Raw genomic sequence first — 15,382 nt, 5'->3', positions numbered from 1 at the left:
CCAGACAGAGAATGTGAGAAGCATACACAGTTCCTACACAGCAGTCCTTGAACCCAAGTTCTCCAACCCTCACCCATCCAACTGTTCCCACCAAAGGTAGGACCTACCAAACTCCCAGACATCATGCACTGTCCTTCATTTTTCACTGGGAAGTCTTCCTAGGGTAAAGGAGAAAGAGATATGCTTTAATTCCTTCCCTTTAAAAGCCAACTGATGTGGGCTCAGCCCCATGCACTACATGCGTCACTCTTCACCAGAAGCAAGACAATCATGATGGTGAGAAGGTCATTCAACACTGCAACGTGGCCCTTCTCCCCACTTAAGCATTTGAAAACCTTGAGGAGGCTGGGCTGGATCTCTCCGGCCCTCGAGGTGATGGGGAGGACTGGAGATGCAGGGCCAAAGTGGCAGGCATGACTGGCAGCCAGCCTGGGCTGCTCTCCAAAGGATTTTGGGAGCAGTCATTGTGGAGAAGGGGTGTTCAGTTCTGGGTGGTGGTGTCCAAGGGTTGGGACACATGAACAACACTGTTTCTGGGAACAAGAAGGGAAGCATCTGTGCCCAGCATTCAGCAACCAACTTCTTTGAGAAGGACAAGAAGAAGCCATGAGAAAGCCAACTGGGAGGTTTTCCTGCTGTATTAACTCAGTGCCCAGCTGATCCAGAACTTCCTGCTTTCAAGGAAAAGCAGCTTGGGTTCCAACAAAGGAAAAAGAGAGGAATACAGCTTTTTCCCAGCGACATGAGTCTGAACATCCCTTCTCACGCTAAAGAAAAGGTCCCTCACTGGAAAAATCCTCCCTCTGGGGCAGCAAAGACCTCAGGAGGAGCACTGCCTGGGAAGAACCCACCCACAGCTACTGTAGGAGACTTCTCCCTTGCTGCAGCCGTTCACTATTGTGGTGCTGCAGCTTGTGGGATGGATGGGGCAGGCTGGGCAGAAACTAGACCCTTCCAGGCCTGACTTTGCTGCTGGCAAAGACATCAAGCAAGGTATCTAGCGTTTGGGCTGTGAGGGATGCTGGACACTTTCTTATAGAGCTCCAGGGCCAAACTTGTTAGCAGGGCATCCTTACCGTGTAGTTCTCATAGGTTGCAAAGTCATAGTAATAAAGCTTTCCCTCTCCCCCGATGTAGATGGCTGAGCTGTTTTCTTTATGGTAGAAGACCGGGTACTTCTCACTCCTGGGAAATACATACTCCTTTGCACCTACAGACAGCACAGAGGAGACACTTGTCAGGGGAACTGCAGCTCACTGCGGAGAGCACTCGCAGACAGCTCAGGCTGATCAACTCACTTTCTGTGTCCTCGGTGCAAGTGAGGAGAAAAACAAGGACACGGGGCTGGGGGCCCTCTGGGATGGCTGGCCCAGTGCCAGGCAAGCAGGGAAAGGCAGCTCCCAGGCTGGAAGCTGAGCTTTTGTCCCCTTGGCCCCTGCACAATGGAGCTGCCCCACCTGGCCCCTGCAGGGCTGGTGATGGAGGAAGAGGAGGAAGGGAAACTTTGCTGCAGGAGCTCTTGTAGAACAAAAGCTCAAAGTGACTTAGAACTGGCTCTGCAGCAGCCAGGTGAGCGCTGCCTTCCTGCCTGCTCTAATGGCAAGTGCCTTCTGCCTCCCAGCTTTGAGATGAAGGGTTCCCTCCCCCTCTCTGGCCATCCTCCCACAGCTGCTCCAGGCAACTGCCTTGTAGTTTGGCTCCTGCACCCTCTTGCATTTGACATGCCTGCAGCTTTTTGTGCCCTGCTTTGGGACCTTGCACATGCTCAATTGGAGCTGTGAATTCTTATCCGGCTGAATGGGAGAGGAGCTGCTGCACTGCCTTGCAGCAGCGGGGGTCAGTCTCCCCATGCCCACAGGGTAGATCATCTACGAGCCACAGCCCAGCATCACACCTCTCCCTGCCAGTCTCCAGCTGCAGGGCCAGCATCCTTCCTCCAAGGGACAGGAGGGACCAACAAGGTTTGGAGCCCTCATGTCACAGGGGAAGGGTGCCCGTAAAGCCACAACTCATGGGCTCCATGCCCCAGCCATGAACAAGAAGTGAACTGCAAGACCCAGGACCCATATCACAACGGATTGCTGTAGATGGGGAGCTTTCCAGGCCCAGCTGGGAAGAAAAACTGCCTGTTCTCTCCTCCTTCCTTCCTCTTTCACCTTCTGACTTTTCCAGCGCCTCTTTCCTAAAAGCATCCTCCCTTCCCCTCTGCGTTGCCAGCTCAGGTGTGGGAGGCTGGCTCTGCCCTGCAGCAGTTGTGAGCCTCCTGTCTTGGGGCTTTTGCTGTCCCTTGATGGGGGTCACTGGTCCCGCATCCCTCTCCAGGACACTGCAGCCATGTCTGGGCAGCTTTGAGCAGCCGTGCCAGGGCCCATCTCTGCAGCAGGGTGCAACCGCCCTGGCACATGTGTGCTGCCGTAGGCTACCCCGTCTCCTAATGAAATTCGCAGCAATGACATGAGAGGGATTGCTCCACCCGGGTGAAAACTGTCTGATCAGGACTGACCTCTGCTTAGTGTGACAGGGCACTCTGTTTTCATCTCTCCCTCTTTTTGCTTTTCCAAAGAAGAGGGGGCCTCTCTCCTGGCAAATGCTGTTGCTCCCAGCAGACAAAGGCTGCGTCTGCCTCGGGAGCTGGCTGCCTGCACAGACAGGCAATTAATCAGTGGCACGTGTCCCTCTCTATTTATAGGGGCACTTGGCAGGACAGGCAAAGGACAATCTTTGCACAGTCCAGCACTTCCCCTCTGCCCGTAGCATGCTGCGCAGGGGCCCTGCCAAGGCTCCGCAGAGCTGAAAGTAAAAAAGACTTATTAGAGGTCACTGGGGCTACTGAATGCTTCTTGATTTGCAGCCTTTTTCTCCACTTCACTACGCTGGGCTCCTCCTTGGGGTCTCTAACCCTTGCGGAGCTAAACAGCACCCAGGCCAGCAAGGTATTCCCATCACCAGCTTGGCTAACGGAGGATGCTGCCAGCCACCACCGTGTGATGGGAAACTCTGCCAGACCCACAGGATGCAGTTTTGCAAGGGCACCTCAGCCGCAAAGAAAGAGGATGGAGGCGTGCCATGGTACAGAAACCATCTCTGCCTTCCAGCCCACAGCTTCTCGCTAACGCAGCCCTGCCAGGCTGCCCTTCCCCTGCGCCGCGGGACGGAGGCCATGGGGCTGCGTGGCCGGAGGGGGCATTCGGCAGTTGGGACCCTGCAGCTCGGAAAGCCTGGATGGACAACGGCCCCTGCTTGCTCTCTGTCCCCTCCTCAGCGCTACCATCCCTCCTCTGTCCAAGGAGTCAGAGAAACTCCTGAACATGTGCTTTGCCTGCTGGAGAAGCTGGCATCGAGTCTTTTCAGAGTGACTGTGCAACTCATTTGCCTAAGTGGCCCTACAAGCGGGAAGCCAGCTGGGCATGCCAGCTAGCCTGGGCACCGCACCAGCCACAGACTCAGTTTTTGCTTGCCAGGAAGGAGAGGACTAATCCCCTTTTCAGCAGCTCCCTTCCCAGCAGTTCTCTAAATCCCCCTCTTGGCCCAACCTGAGGAGCAGCAGGCAACAGCCCAGGCACACGGGAGCCCCTAAAGCCCTTCTCCCCCATCCCGCTGCCACTGCCAGCACAACCCATCGCCAACACGCCGCAAGCAGGTCTGGCCAGACTTCAGCAAACTTTGCTCTTGTTTTCAAACCTCCAGCCTAGCCCCTAAACTTGCTGCAAATTCAAGAAGACATACACCTGCAGGCACTCCCCACTCCTCTACCTCAGCCTTTTGCACGTTTCAGCCCCGCATGATCCTATTACCTTTGGTTTCATTTTGGGTTTTTACAACACCGCCTCTTTCTTAAGCTCAGCTCTGAGAGCCGTGCCAACCTGCAAGGACACACTTCTCCAAACAGCCAGAAGCAAACAAGGCCAAAACAATAATTTGGTTGGCGCCAACGTATTATTTATCCTACTGCTCCCCGGGGACTGCACTGAATCACTAAGCTGAGAGTAAACAGCTCTGCTAGCCAGGGCCTAGAAGCGTGTTTGTGGTTTCAGCGCTGATTTAACTCAATCTGGAAGGGAGCCTTTTAAAGGTGTTTCCGTGAGCGGGTGCTGGGGTCTCTCTGCCTCTGCATCAGCCCTCTGGCTGACCTGCAAAGCTGGCCTTCAGCCTGTGCTCTACCTTAAACAACTCGGCTTAGGCGAGTAGTTTGATCCCCTTCGCCTCTGCTTCCCATCTGGCAGGATCAGGGGGAGCAACCCTGCCCCCTCGGTCTGGGGACCCTGGGGGTATAAATGGCCTCATGAGCTGAGGATGAGGAGGCAGAGGGCATCTAATGACGCACACTATGTTCCCAAAGAGGGGACATGACTCTCCTAGCAAGTCCAAGTCTGATTTTGACACTGCAAAGAAAAGACAACCCCCCTGGAAGGGGGAAGGCATGACCCTGCCATCACCCTCCCTCCGAAATTGAGTCCGGAACTTCAGAAGACACAGGGGTCATTTCCAGAGCCTTGCTAACCCCGACGAGTCCCTTTGCCTGGCATTTACTGAAAACCCCACCGTCAGCGTGCAAATCAATGGCACAATTGTCAATTGAAATGCTAACCCTGGTCCGGAGGAATGAATGGGAGAAAGAGCAGCTTTGTGCTTTTCAGGCAAGATGGAGAGTACCACACCAGATTGAAGAAGAACAATATTAAATGAGGGAGAAGGAAGGAGCCCGGTGCATCTCGGAAGGATGCCTGCGGGGTGAGGTAACGGAGAAGGAGAGAAATGAAGAGGGAGATGCTCTGGGTAAGACGAGGGCAGGGAGGCCCATACTAAACACACAGAGCAATGCAGATAAACAGAGCTTCCCATCTGACAGGGTGAAACAGGCCCAGCTCCCTAGAATGGCTTGGGCAAATCCAGCTTTAATGAGACCCTGAAGGGCTCTCTGGTTGCTTTTGGGTCTAGGAGCCCCTTCAGAAAGGCACCAAGAGCCTGGACAGAGCCTGGCCCTCCCTAGCACCACAGTAAGGGTGGGCTCCCAGAGCATCCCAGAGCTCAGTGCGGGGGGGGAGCATGTCCCCCACCTCCAGAACAGATGTCCAACTAGAGAAGCAGTGTGGGCGTGCAGCCTTATTGCAGGCAAACTCAGGAAGCCAGCTCTCATCCCGGCTGGAGGGCTGACTCAGCTATGGTGGTCCTTCTCCCTTCCACACTCCACCATTCCCCGGTCTGGCAGCTGGCGCCGGCATCCCAGACACTTGGCTTAGTCACTGGCTCGCACGGCTCCCAGCACCAGTAGTGGGCAAGTCTTTACGGGTCTACAATTCACTGATGCTGGGGGAGGACTACATCTCCCTGAAATGGAGATGATGGTTCAAATCTGCTCTGGTGCCAACATTTTATAATAAGGAACTGAAATAAAGCTTGGAAAAAATAAAAAGGGAAGGAGGACGAGATAAGAACGCGCTGCTTCTTGGGAGCAGCACCAATGCAGATCCTTCACTTGCTGCTCATAAAACCCTTGTTAAGTGGGACCCCCCTTGGAACATGAAGAGGGGAAACAAGGCAGGGTGTGGGGTTTACCTGCTCCCTGGAATTACCCACTCCACACCATGGGACCTGTGCTGCCCTGAATGGGGGAAGTCCCTTTAGCTAAGCTGCCTGTGTTCTTCCAAACTCTTGTGCTGCTGCCATATGATGGGGACACAGGGCTGGGCCACTCACCAAATGACAAAACAGGGTTTAAATTACTGTAGCACCAAAGCTCGCCACCGTGGTGAATGCAGCCAAGTCACCAGCACCACCGTGCTCCCCAGCACCCAGGCAATCCACCTGGCAGCCCTGGAAACTCTTCTCGCCATAACACATTTTAACACTGTCAGTCATCACCGTCACGCAGCCTACCCTCCCCGGCACAGCGCCGCTGACACTGCCACCTGCTCTGCTGCCTGTAGGTCTGACAGTGAGCACGCTCCTGCCTGAATCACAGCACTGGTCATATCCTTTCTCCTTCCCTCCTTCTCCAAACAATTACTTATTTTTTTCCTTCCTTTTTGAATTGACTGAACAGATTATGACCTTGATAGCAGCACATCTCTGCTGCAATACGACGGGGATTGGCTCTGACGGCAGAGGGAAAAGCTGCTTTCTCAACGCTGACTCAAGGACTGGCAATGCGGGGGGGTCCCCCGGGGCTCATCCCCTACACCTGTGCAAGGAGACCTCATCTCCCAGCAACGCGGGCCCAGCCGTGAATCAGGGCTGACTGTGTGCTTCAGGCTCCTGCACATCTCCCTGCTTTTGGGAACACGAGAGCGCAGCTCAACTCAATGACATCGATCCCTCTTCCGCTCCCGCTTCCCCAGCGCACGCAGGATGCATGACAAACAACCCAGCACGGGCGGATCAACTACCTTCCTTTAAGGGCTGGGAATGTGATTCAGGCTCACTGCCTTAGTCACCCACTTTGGGGTCAGGACTCCTGGTCCCAGCTCTGACACCACTCTGCAGCCCGGTTCCTGGTTTCACTATTGCCCCAGGATGATCCCCAGACTTCCTACCTGCTTGGCCAGGTACCAGCCCTGGGAGCCCCCCTAGCAGCTTGTCTCCTCTAAGGGGAGCACAGGAAGTCACAGCGCCCACCCCAGAGGGATGGAGACACCCCACACCCCGTGGGTCCCCTCCCTCCCTGGAAGGAGGACTGGACTGCACCACACTGCTCTCCATCCAAGAGCCACACGCCGTCTGTCTCCCTGGCTCTGCCATGGATGCCAGCAAGAAGCCAAGCTGGGAATTTTTTTTTTTTTTTTTTTTTAGACAATCTATAAATTCCCAAGTTGAGACATTTCAGAAGGAGGAAGTATGCCTCCAGGGAGCTGCTGTGCTCACTGAGGTTTTCCTTCCCCCATGACTTTGCCTGAAGGGAGCAACGTGACACAAGGAAACCACAGTCAGGCTGGCCAGGGAGATGCTCCCCAGAGCCCTGCTCACCCGTTAGCCATCCCCTTCCCAGGGGATGGACGCCTCGAGCGCTCTGACAGGCTCCTGGGCCTCAGCAGACCCTGCAGCGACAGGGTTTTTTATAGGAACAATTTGTCTCTAGAGGAAACAACCCAAGAGGGACACTCTAGGGGGTTTGCTCTGACCTGCTAGAGAGTGATTGAAGGGCTGTGAGTTGCCACCAGCCAACATGCCTCATGGAAAACGATATGCTTTTGCAGGAGAGCTTTCCGAGAAAGGGGCGGAAAGGCAACCTAACCACTTCCTTTGCATTGCTCACAAAAAAACCTGGCCCATTGTTCCCTCTTCTTCCCAGCTTATGTCACCAGCTGGGGATTTAGCTGCACCCCTGGGAGCCAGGATCCTTACAGCCACCTCTCAGTGTTGGGGAAGCAGAGGTACAAAAAGGCTGAAGGATCATCCCTCATGGAACATCGCTCCCAGTGCAGGACAGCCCCACACCTTTTCAGTTCAAACTATGCTCCAACATCAGTCATTCCTCAAAGAAAGCAAAATAAAAAGAGCAGAACCAACACAGCCCCATCAGCGACAGATTTCTATCCCAGATTCCCGAGATGCATGCCGAGAATATGTGTGTGCCCAGAAAGGAAAGAGTAAATAAAATGGTTTCCCAGCAAAGGCAAAGTGCTTTCTCATCAGCCCGGGGTGGGTAAAAGCCTTGACAGTAATTTTCCCATGCCCTCCATTCTGTAGGAAACACTGTGGTTCGGTTCCCAAAAGCAGCACATCCAAGAGCGAGGGCCTGGGCTGTGTGCTGCTTTCCTTTTCATTTTCCATCCGTGACTGTTGTCCTTCACGCAGAGAACCAGTGAGCCCAGCACTGGGTAGCGCAGGCAACTTGCAGGAGGCTGGAGAGCATCTGGGGTATGTGTAAGCCCCAAGCCCTTGCACAGGCATCCATGCACTTGTGGGAAACCCAGAAGAGGTGTGAAAGCACAGAGGGGAGACATGCAGCTGGGAAGCCCACATTACTCAAACCTAGACCTGACTGCCTTACACATTTCACTCCTCTTTCTTATTTTAAGTTCACAGCAAGTCAGAGCGACGGTTTTAATCTGTTTGGTATTTCTCATCCTGTCTCTCCCCCAAGACAGTTTGGAGACAAGCAGCATTTAATCATCTGCCAAGAAACCTCATGCTATCTTTTCTCACACCCCTCCCAAACTGCTTCTGACTCTCTCTAAGCGCCCCTCCAAAGGAAAGAGCAAGGCCACGGATATATCAGTAACATCTACATCCTCTCTGCAGCAGGACTCTTCCACCCTCAGCCAAGCTACATTCCGCCTGCCACCATAAGACACTGCTTGCCTTTTCTCTGGCTCCTTCTCCAACCACTCCTGAAGACCCTTCAACCACGAGGTGGCTCATGCGGCTGTTTTCTGCTGCCCTCGAGAGATCTCTGCCATCAATAGCAAAATGCTCCGGAGCAGAGGAAACAATTCAGCCCGCATTATCAGGGATAGATCCTACAAAAGCTCTCAGCCTGTGTGCAATCCAAATGCCCAGGAGGGCCACACTAGTGCAGTGGAAAGGTTTGAGCTTGCAGAGTACATTCTAACTAGACGAATACTCTTTTTTTTTTAGAGTTACACTACAGAAGGGAAATATTCTGGCGCATTAACGATTTCCACTCTATTTCTGGTAAGCTCCAGAGCGTCTTGGCAGCAGGCAGCAGTATGCTGCACAGGGGTGAGCTAGGGCAGGAAAAAAGAGGAAAAAACCTTTTGGTAAGCCAGCTGCTGAGCATGGGCATGCCTGCTCAAAAGCTCTTCGGAGAGCTAAGCAGCCTCTATCCCCTTCGCGAGGGGCCTCCAAGCTGGAGCCAGAGCCGGCAGCGGTCCTGAACGCCCACTCAGCAAGCAACAAAAGAGACCCCTAACCTGCAGCCGGGAAGGAACAAGCCTTGAATTCAAAGCCTCTGCCATCAGGCACGGCTTCCTGAACATGGGCAGTGCTGCAAGGCTCCACTTATCCTCTGAAGGCTCGAACTAGAGTGCTTCGTGCTCCAGGAAAGATGGGTTTCTCCTTTCTAAACACAGAATGACTACATGACAGGCATGGCAGCATTTTCTATGCATGCCAACACTTTACCAATATCCCCTGCCCCCCCACCCCACAAGCTCACCCCCCCATATTATGCAGCACTGAAGCCTGTATCACTGCAAGATGAGTCCAGAGCCTTTGATTTCACGGCTACAGCCTGTCATCTAGCAGGTACATTTTTCCCTACCAGCCCCGAAGCCAAGCTGCTTGCTGCACCCTACGGATTGCAGATGCTAAATTTAGAGGCAGGTTTTGTTACTTTCCAAAAGCCATCCTCTGTAATGACAGTCCCGAGCTGTGCCATGTTCCTGCTGGAAGCTGGGGAACTTTGGCCTGTGATTATAGTATTTTATTATACGGTCACCAGAACAATGGCAGAACAACAAAAGGATGGTTTTAGCAGGGGGGCTGCTATCTGGAGAGCATGGCTGCCCCTCCCACTAGGAAGATCAGTTTCCAGAGACTGATTTATCATAAAAAGTCTTCCAGGATAAAAATTGCCCCAAGCACCTCTATGAGCATCCACCAGCATAACAGCCGCTTCACCTTTTAGCTTAATTGGCAGCCATCTCCCACCTCCCTGCTGCTGGTTATTAGGGCAGGGCAGCCGAGAAACCCTTCTCAGGCACCTGCCCTCTTCTCCCAGCCCAGGGGAGGCTAGCCAGGAGGTGAATGCAGGGAAAGGGGACCTGTGCAGGCCCCCGTGGAGCCACCAGCCTCAGCAGAGGTTTAAAGATGGGAGGATCGATCCGTGGCTCCAGAGTGAGGGTGAAGTTTCAGTTCCCTATAGAAAAGAGATAACATTATGCATGCAGTAAAGGGACTTCCTCGCTAGACTAGGAAGGGTCCTGGCATGCTCTTTGGAGCCCTGCTGCTGTGGGCTTCCCACCCCTGTAACGAATATCAGTTAGGTCTCAGCCCTGCAGCCTCCTGCGTTAGTGCTGAGGAAGGCCATGCAGACCTTCTTAGCTCCCCCTTTCTGCCTGCCCGACCCCCACCAGCACGAACACACAACATCCATTCTTCCCACATCCATCTTTGGCTACAGTGCCGCATTAGTCAGACTTGGAAAGCCAAACCACCACGTTACAGTCAGTCATTTCAAATCAGACACTCAGATCAGACTTTCCAAAACTTGCGTTATCCAAGACACAAGCAAACCCATGGTCATGGTTGTTGTGAGCAGCCTGAGGGCAGGTGTCTGGCTGGGAATGTCCATGCATTCCCCAAGAAATCTGCAGCTCCTTAAACTCGAAACACCCCCTCCCTCCCACTACTGGTGTGCCTGATAAAGCAGAATAATTTAACCCAAGAGAGTAATAAGAGGTGGAGTCACTGCTGCAGGAGGATGCTGACACCAGGCAACAGGGTTCAAACTGGGGACTAGAGAACCAGAACTGTCAATAAGGGCAATATTAGGTTTATTATTCAAAGCAGACTTAAGCTGTTCTGAAACTAGTAGACATGGTAGGAAATGCTTCAGCATCCAACTCCTGTGGCACTCCTACAGCATTTCTCTGTCACACCAGACACAGTTAGACACAGCCTACTACACCGGGTGGAGCCAGGATTGAAAAGAAAAGATTGCCCAACAGGAGGAACAAGTCCTATTCTTGGAGCAACCAGGAATAGCTGCACATCATAGGTTGTAGCTCAACAGGGGAGCACAGGCTGCAAAACAAGTAATTTTTTCCTTTTAAATCACCTTCCGGCCCTTTTTCTGGATATAAGCTTCTTTAAAAAGCATCCTGTACTCAGTACTTAGATTTAGCTTGTACTCAACTACTCAGGCTTAGATTTAGTTTGTCCTGCTTTAAGGCACCGACCCTGACTATATCAACTACAGAATACCCTCCCAGGCCAATTTTCTGCAATTCTGACCCTGAATCAGTCTGAGGGCTGGCACGGAGCTGGAGAGCAGGTCAACAATTTGCATCTGGCTCTCTTTCCCAGCCCTGAGCATTTCAGTGCAGCAGCCACAACTTCTATTAGTTTGCCCATGCCTGTTGTTTTTGTGTCACGCTCGTGTAACAGGAGGTGGTTGTGATTCACTCGCTTGGTTTGTTTGGTTTGTTTTTCTTTTTCAATCTGCGCAGAGCAAAAAATATTTTCAACCAACATTTTATGATACCAGCATCACCCACCCTGTGAAAATGAGCCGTCTGCAGAAAATAGCATTGCTGGGAAAGTGAGAAGCTTTCTCCTGAAAATGTCGATGCTCTGAGTGCTTCATGTGAAACTGTCCTACAAAGATGTTTCACACCCGTGGGACCATGGCTCCTGAGAAAACAGTGCCACTGTCACTGAGGAGTAAAAGCTGGAACTAGTGCTGCCACAATCTCTCATTTTACCACCGCTCCCCATCAGTACAAGTTTTGCCTCGTCTCTGATCAGCTCTCTTCTTCCTTTGCTAGCTGAACGCATCACCACTGCACCGGTGAGCACGAAGAGCTCCTAGAAAAGCTCCTACAGCACTCAGAGACACTTGCTGGCACAGTTCTCCCAGGGCAAGGAGAAGGGGCTGAGCTTGGCAAAGCCCAGGAGCTACTACGGGCAGTGTGGGCAATTTCCAGGAACTACCATTCTGACACCCCCTATGACCCTGGGCAGGCTTGAGCCAGTTTACCCAGTCGAGGTAGCCAAGAGTCAAGTGTATAATCTTTCTTTTCCCCCACGGGATTTGCTTATCTCCTGTGAGCTATGCACCAGCTCAGAAGCCACCCCCTCCAGCCTTCAGCCTCATCTGTTGAGAAAAAGGGGAACAATTAAACTATCAGAACCTGTCCTACCCCAAGGTGTAAATGCGGGAGTCAACCAGAGAGGGGCTGTGAGTTTCTCTTGGATTTACACACTTGTGAGTAAACAGGGACAAGACAATCTTAAGCATGGCAGTAGCTAAAAATAGTTCTTATGCTGCACCAAAGGCCCCAGGCTATAGCAGCCTGACCCAGCCCTCAGGCTCCTTGCTGTCCTCACTGCTCTCCTCTGCTCTCCCGATGCTCGGTGACTTTCTGTTCATGAGACAGCCTGGGATCCCACCCTCTGTTCTGTACAGAGGGGCCATATCTGCCCGCTTTGTCACCCGGAGAGCTCTGCCCAGCCCCAGGACACAGTGGTCTCTGTTTCTGCAGATGGATGAGAAAAGTAAATGCTGTATCTCTGCTGACCAGCAAAAGCCCACTGTGGGATGCAAATACACCTTTTTCAAAGCAAAGCCCAGCTGGTCAGCATTTAGTTAGAAAAATACATGGAGGCAGGGGGAGGATGGAAATAATAAAAGGGAAGATAAGCGAGAACACAGCGTTAAAGGGTGAGGCACTTGCTTCTGCGCCAGCCCAGGCTGCTAAGGCTGAACTCACTCCCACACTGCAAATCTCGACAGATAGGGAACCTGCCACTTATAATCTTCCTTCGTTAGGACACTGGGGAAGGCAATAGCCAGAAGACACCCCGACCCATCTGTGTGCTGGGTCAGCTGTACAGGGGAAAGGGAGTAAAGCACTTGTCAGTAAAAAGGATCTTAAGGACTTTAGATATGACCAGTGGTCTGGAGATGACCTCAGCCCTTTGCTTTGAGTCTCCTTCCCCGAAGAGGAAGAAATCCTGCAGAGTCAGACAAATAACTGCTTGCCCAGCCAGCCACCTGTGCCAGCTGCTGGGAGGACTCCAGGGGTTTGCCATTGGTGGCAAACGCTCCCGAGCATGTGTGGAGACTGGGCTGACCTTTGGGGAAAGCCTGCCCCCTTCCTCACCTCCTTCTGTACTGTGCTGCACCATCAGGGAGGCAAAATAAAGGCAAAACGGTGGCCGAGGCCTCAGGGCTGGTTTATATGCACTGCATTCACAGAAAGGCAGATTTGCAGAACACAGTGCTCCAGCCACCCACCGCTCTGGCCTGACGCCACAAGCCCAAGTCCCCAGGACTGAGAAATTACTTAAATCCAGCAGCTCCAGGCACTGAGACAGCTGACTCTGCTTCTCTGTCTTCAGATCTGGGTTCAGAATTGTGCCACCTAAGCCCAGCTACATTTTTTCCCCAGCTCGCAATGTCCCCTCACCTATTTCTTGCTACAAAAACCGAAAAACAAGGGACCGCGAGGCAAAACAGCGGAGTGGTTCAGGCCGCCTGCAGTGAGGCCAGGGCTCTCTCCCTGGGTCTGGTGGGGTGATGGCAAAGGGAGCAAGGCTGAGAGATAGAAGGGTAGCTGCAGCTTTGCCCAGCATCAATTTCCTCCTCTTCCCCAGTGCCGCAGCCCGGGAATGGATCCCACACACGTACTCTTTCCTTCTGGAGTGAGCTGGGCTCTGGCCAGCACCAGGAATCTCTCCCTTCATCCGCAGGGCTGTAACGTCTCAAGGTGTCTTTGCTGAGGCTGCCATACCTGGTGCTAGTGATGGGATGTGGCATGTAAAAAATTTAATTATGTGAAGAGCTGCCAGCTCTCGCAGAGCCCAGGGCCGAGGCCAGCGCTGCACCACTGCAAATGCAGCATGCCAGGCCCAGTCCCGGCAAACGTCCTGGACTTCTGCCCTTCTCCATCCAGCTCCCAGCCTCCAGGGGCAGGGCTCGAGCTGCAAACCGAGCCCTGCAATACCACCACCCCCGTGACAAGGGATAAGCCTCTATATATGGATGCAAACAGCAGCAGTGTGCTGACCTGCAGGTTTTACTACAGATGCTGCGCTTGCCTTTCACTGTGTCTGCAGAACTGGGGAAGTGAAAGAGGGCTCCTTGCCACCTACCATATCCCCTTTGCCCCTGTCCCATTTCTTCACCCTTCCCCAGAGCCTCCTCTCCATCCTCCTCCTCACCTACAGACCTACTTCGTAAAGGGTAGAGGTTACGCTAAGCAAATTGCAATCTGTTAAATAGGACACAGGATTGACTCTTAATGAGTGTGCCACACAGCTACCTCTTATACCTCCCTAACTGAAATCCCTCCTGGCCTATGTCCCAACTAAGCTCTGAAAAAAAAAAAAAAAAAAAAAAAGGAGAGACAGAAACAGAGATCAGCACACATGGATCCCCTTGTAGGGAAGTGTCCTAATACTAATAGGCTTCGGCGTTTCTCAGTGACAGATCGTCACCGTGTTCAATGCCGGGAAAGCCACCCTCTGACACAGATGCAGAGAAGGGCCAAATGACCGTACTGCATGTGCATGCCAAGCACAGCCCACGGAGACAGGTGGAAATCAACTGCGAGAGCTCTCTCTTCCCCCTACGGCACAGTTTCACTCCAGGACAGGCATTTCCAACCACACCAGACCCCAGCAATTTAACTTTTCCCCCCCGCCTCCCACTCCCCTAAGCAGGGCAGGGGAAGCATCTGTGGAGAAACGCACGACCCCCATCCTCTGTTCAGTGTCAGGCTCTGTGCCCTCTCTCCTGCTTGCATCCCCTTTTCTGAGCCACTTCATCTACCAGCAGATAAAACAAATGATTCAATACTAGGAGCAACCTTTCACTGCCCTCCCTGCCAGTGTCTCTCCCCTTTGTGCGACGGACGTGGCAGGCAGAGGCCACCTCCGAGCCACGCACCCACCGCCCTTCTCTCTGCTCCTGGCCCTTCCTCCGCAGGCAGCGATGGGCCTGAAGAAGAAGGGCTTTATAAATAACGGCAGAAGAATAACAGATGGCGCAGAATAAACCACGGGAAATTCGTGTCCTCTGAAGTTGTCGGCGAATAAGAAACACAGAGGAGCTGTTGTACTGCAGAGCAGCATGAGATCCACAGCTCAGCTGAACCCGCTTGGCTTAGCCAAACACCAGAACCGCCAGGGACAAGACGGGGTCTTTTGTTAAAGCCTCCCTGGAGGGTATTAATCAAAAAGCTTGGAAGACACATGATAAAACCAGTAAACGTTAGTCTGCTCTTTTCAACACATGAAGCTTGTGCTGTACTCTAAGCTTGCTCCTTGAAAACATTTCTTTGTTCAGTTTCTGCTAAGATCAGATCTGATTATAAGTCCTTGCGTGCCATTTCAGAAAGATATATTTTCTCAGAGAATGGAGATCTTCTGCAAATATTTACTCACAGAACTCATTTGCAGCTAACAGGGTAAGTACATCAGATGAATAAGAAAATTAACTGTATTATGCAAACATACTTCTCCATTTCTCCCTGCAAGTTAGGGGAAATGGTTACTGTGTTTCAGGGCTTTTCGACAGCCTTTCATACACCCAGCCTGTAGGAAAATGTTTTTAGACTATGAAAAGGAAAGGATTTGGCAAGAACAGGGATCTAAAAATGCAACCAAAAGCAATCAAGGAAACCAGAAGCCCCCTCCTGAGATCACAGGAATTTTAGCTCATTTTAATGAGAACCAAAAGTCTCCCCAAAGAGAA

The 15,382-nt window shown here is 52.4% G+C and overlaps 1 protein-coding gene across 3 annotated transcripts in view; it reads right to left on the bottom strand.

Annotated features, from left to right (window-relative positions):
• SEMA7A (semaphorin 7A (JohnMiltonHagen blood group)) overlaps positions 1–15,382 on the bottom strand; it is a 36,130-nt gene that overhangs the window by 10,671 nt on the left and 10,077 nt on the right. For all 3 annotated transcript variants that reach the window (XM_074916743.1, XM_074916741.1, XM_074916742.1), the window contains 2 exons: positions 1,077–1,210; positions 108–158 (listed from right to left, as the gene is read on the bottom strand). In XM_074916743.1, the coding sequence (XP_074772844.1) occupies positions 108–125 (18 nt within the window). In that variant the 5' untranslated portion in view covers positions 126–158; positions 1,077–1,210. The remainder of the gene's footprint in view (positions 1–107; positions 159–1,076; positions 1,211–15,382) is intronic.

Source organism: Athene noctua, chromosome 13 (genome assembly GCF_965140245.1).
Source record: "Athene noctua chromosome 13, bAthNoc1.hap1.1, whole genome shotgun sequence".
Taxonomy (NCBI): domain Eukaryota; kingdom Metazoa; phylum Chordata; class Aves; order Strigiformes; family Strigidae; genus Athene; species Athene noctua.
The sequence above is the reverse complement of the archived record's forward strand: the minus strand, read 5'-3'. Positions and strand labels throughout refer to the sequence as shown.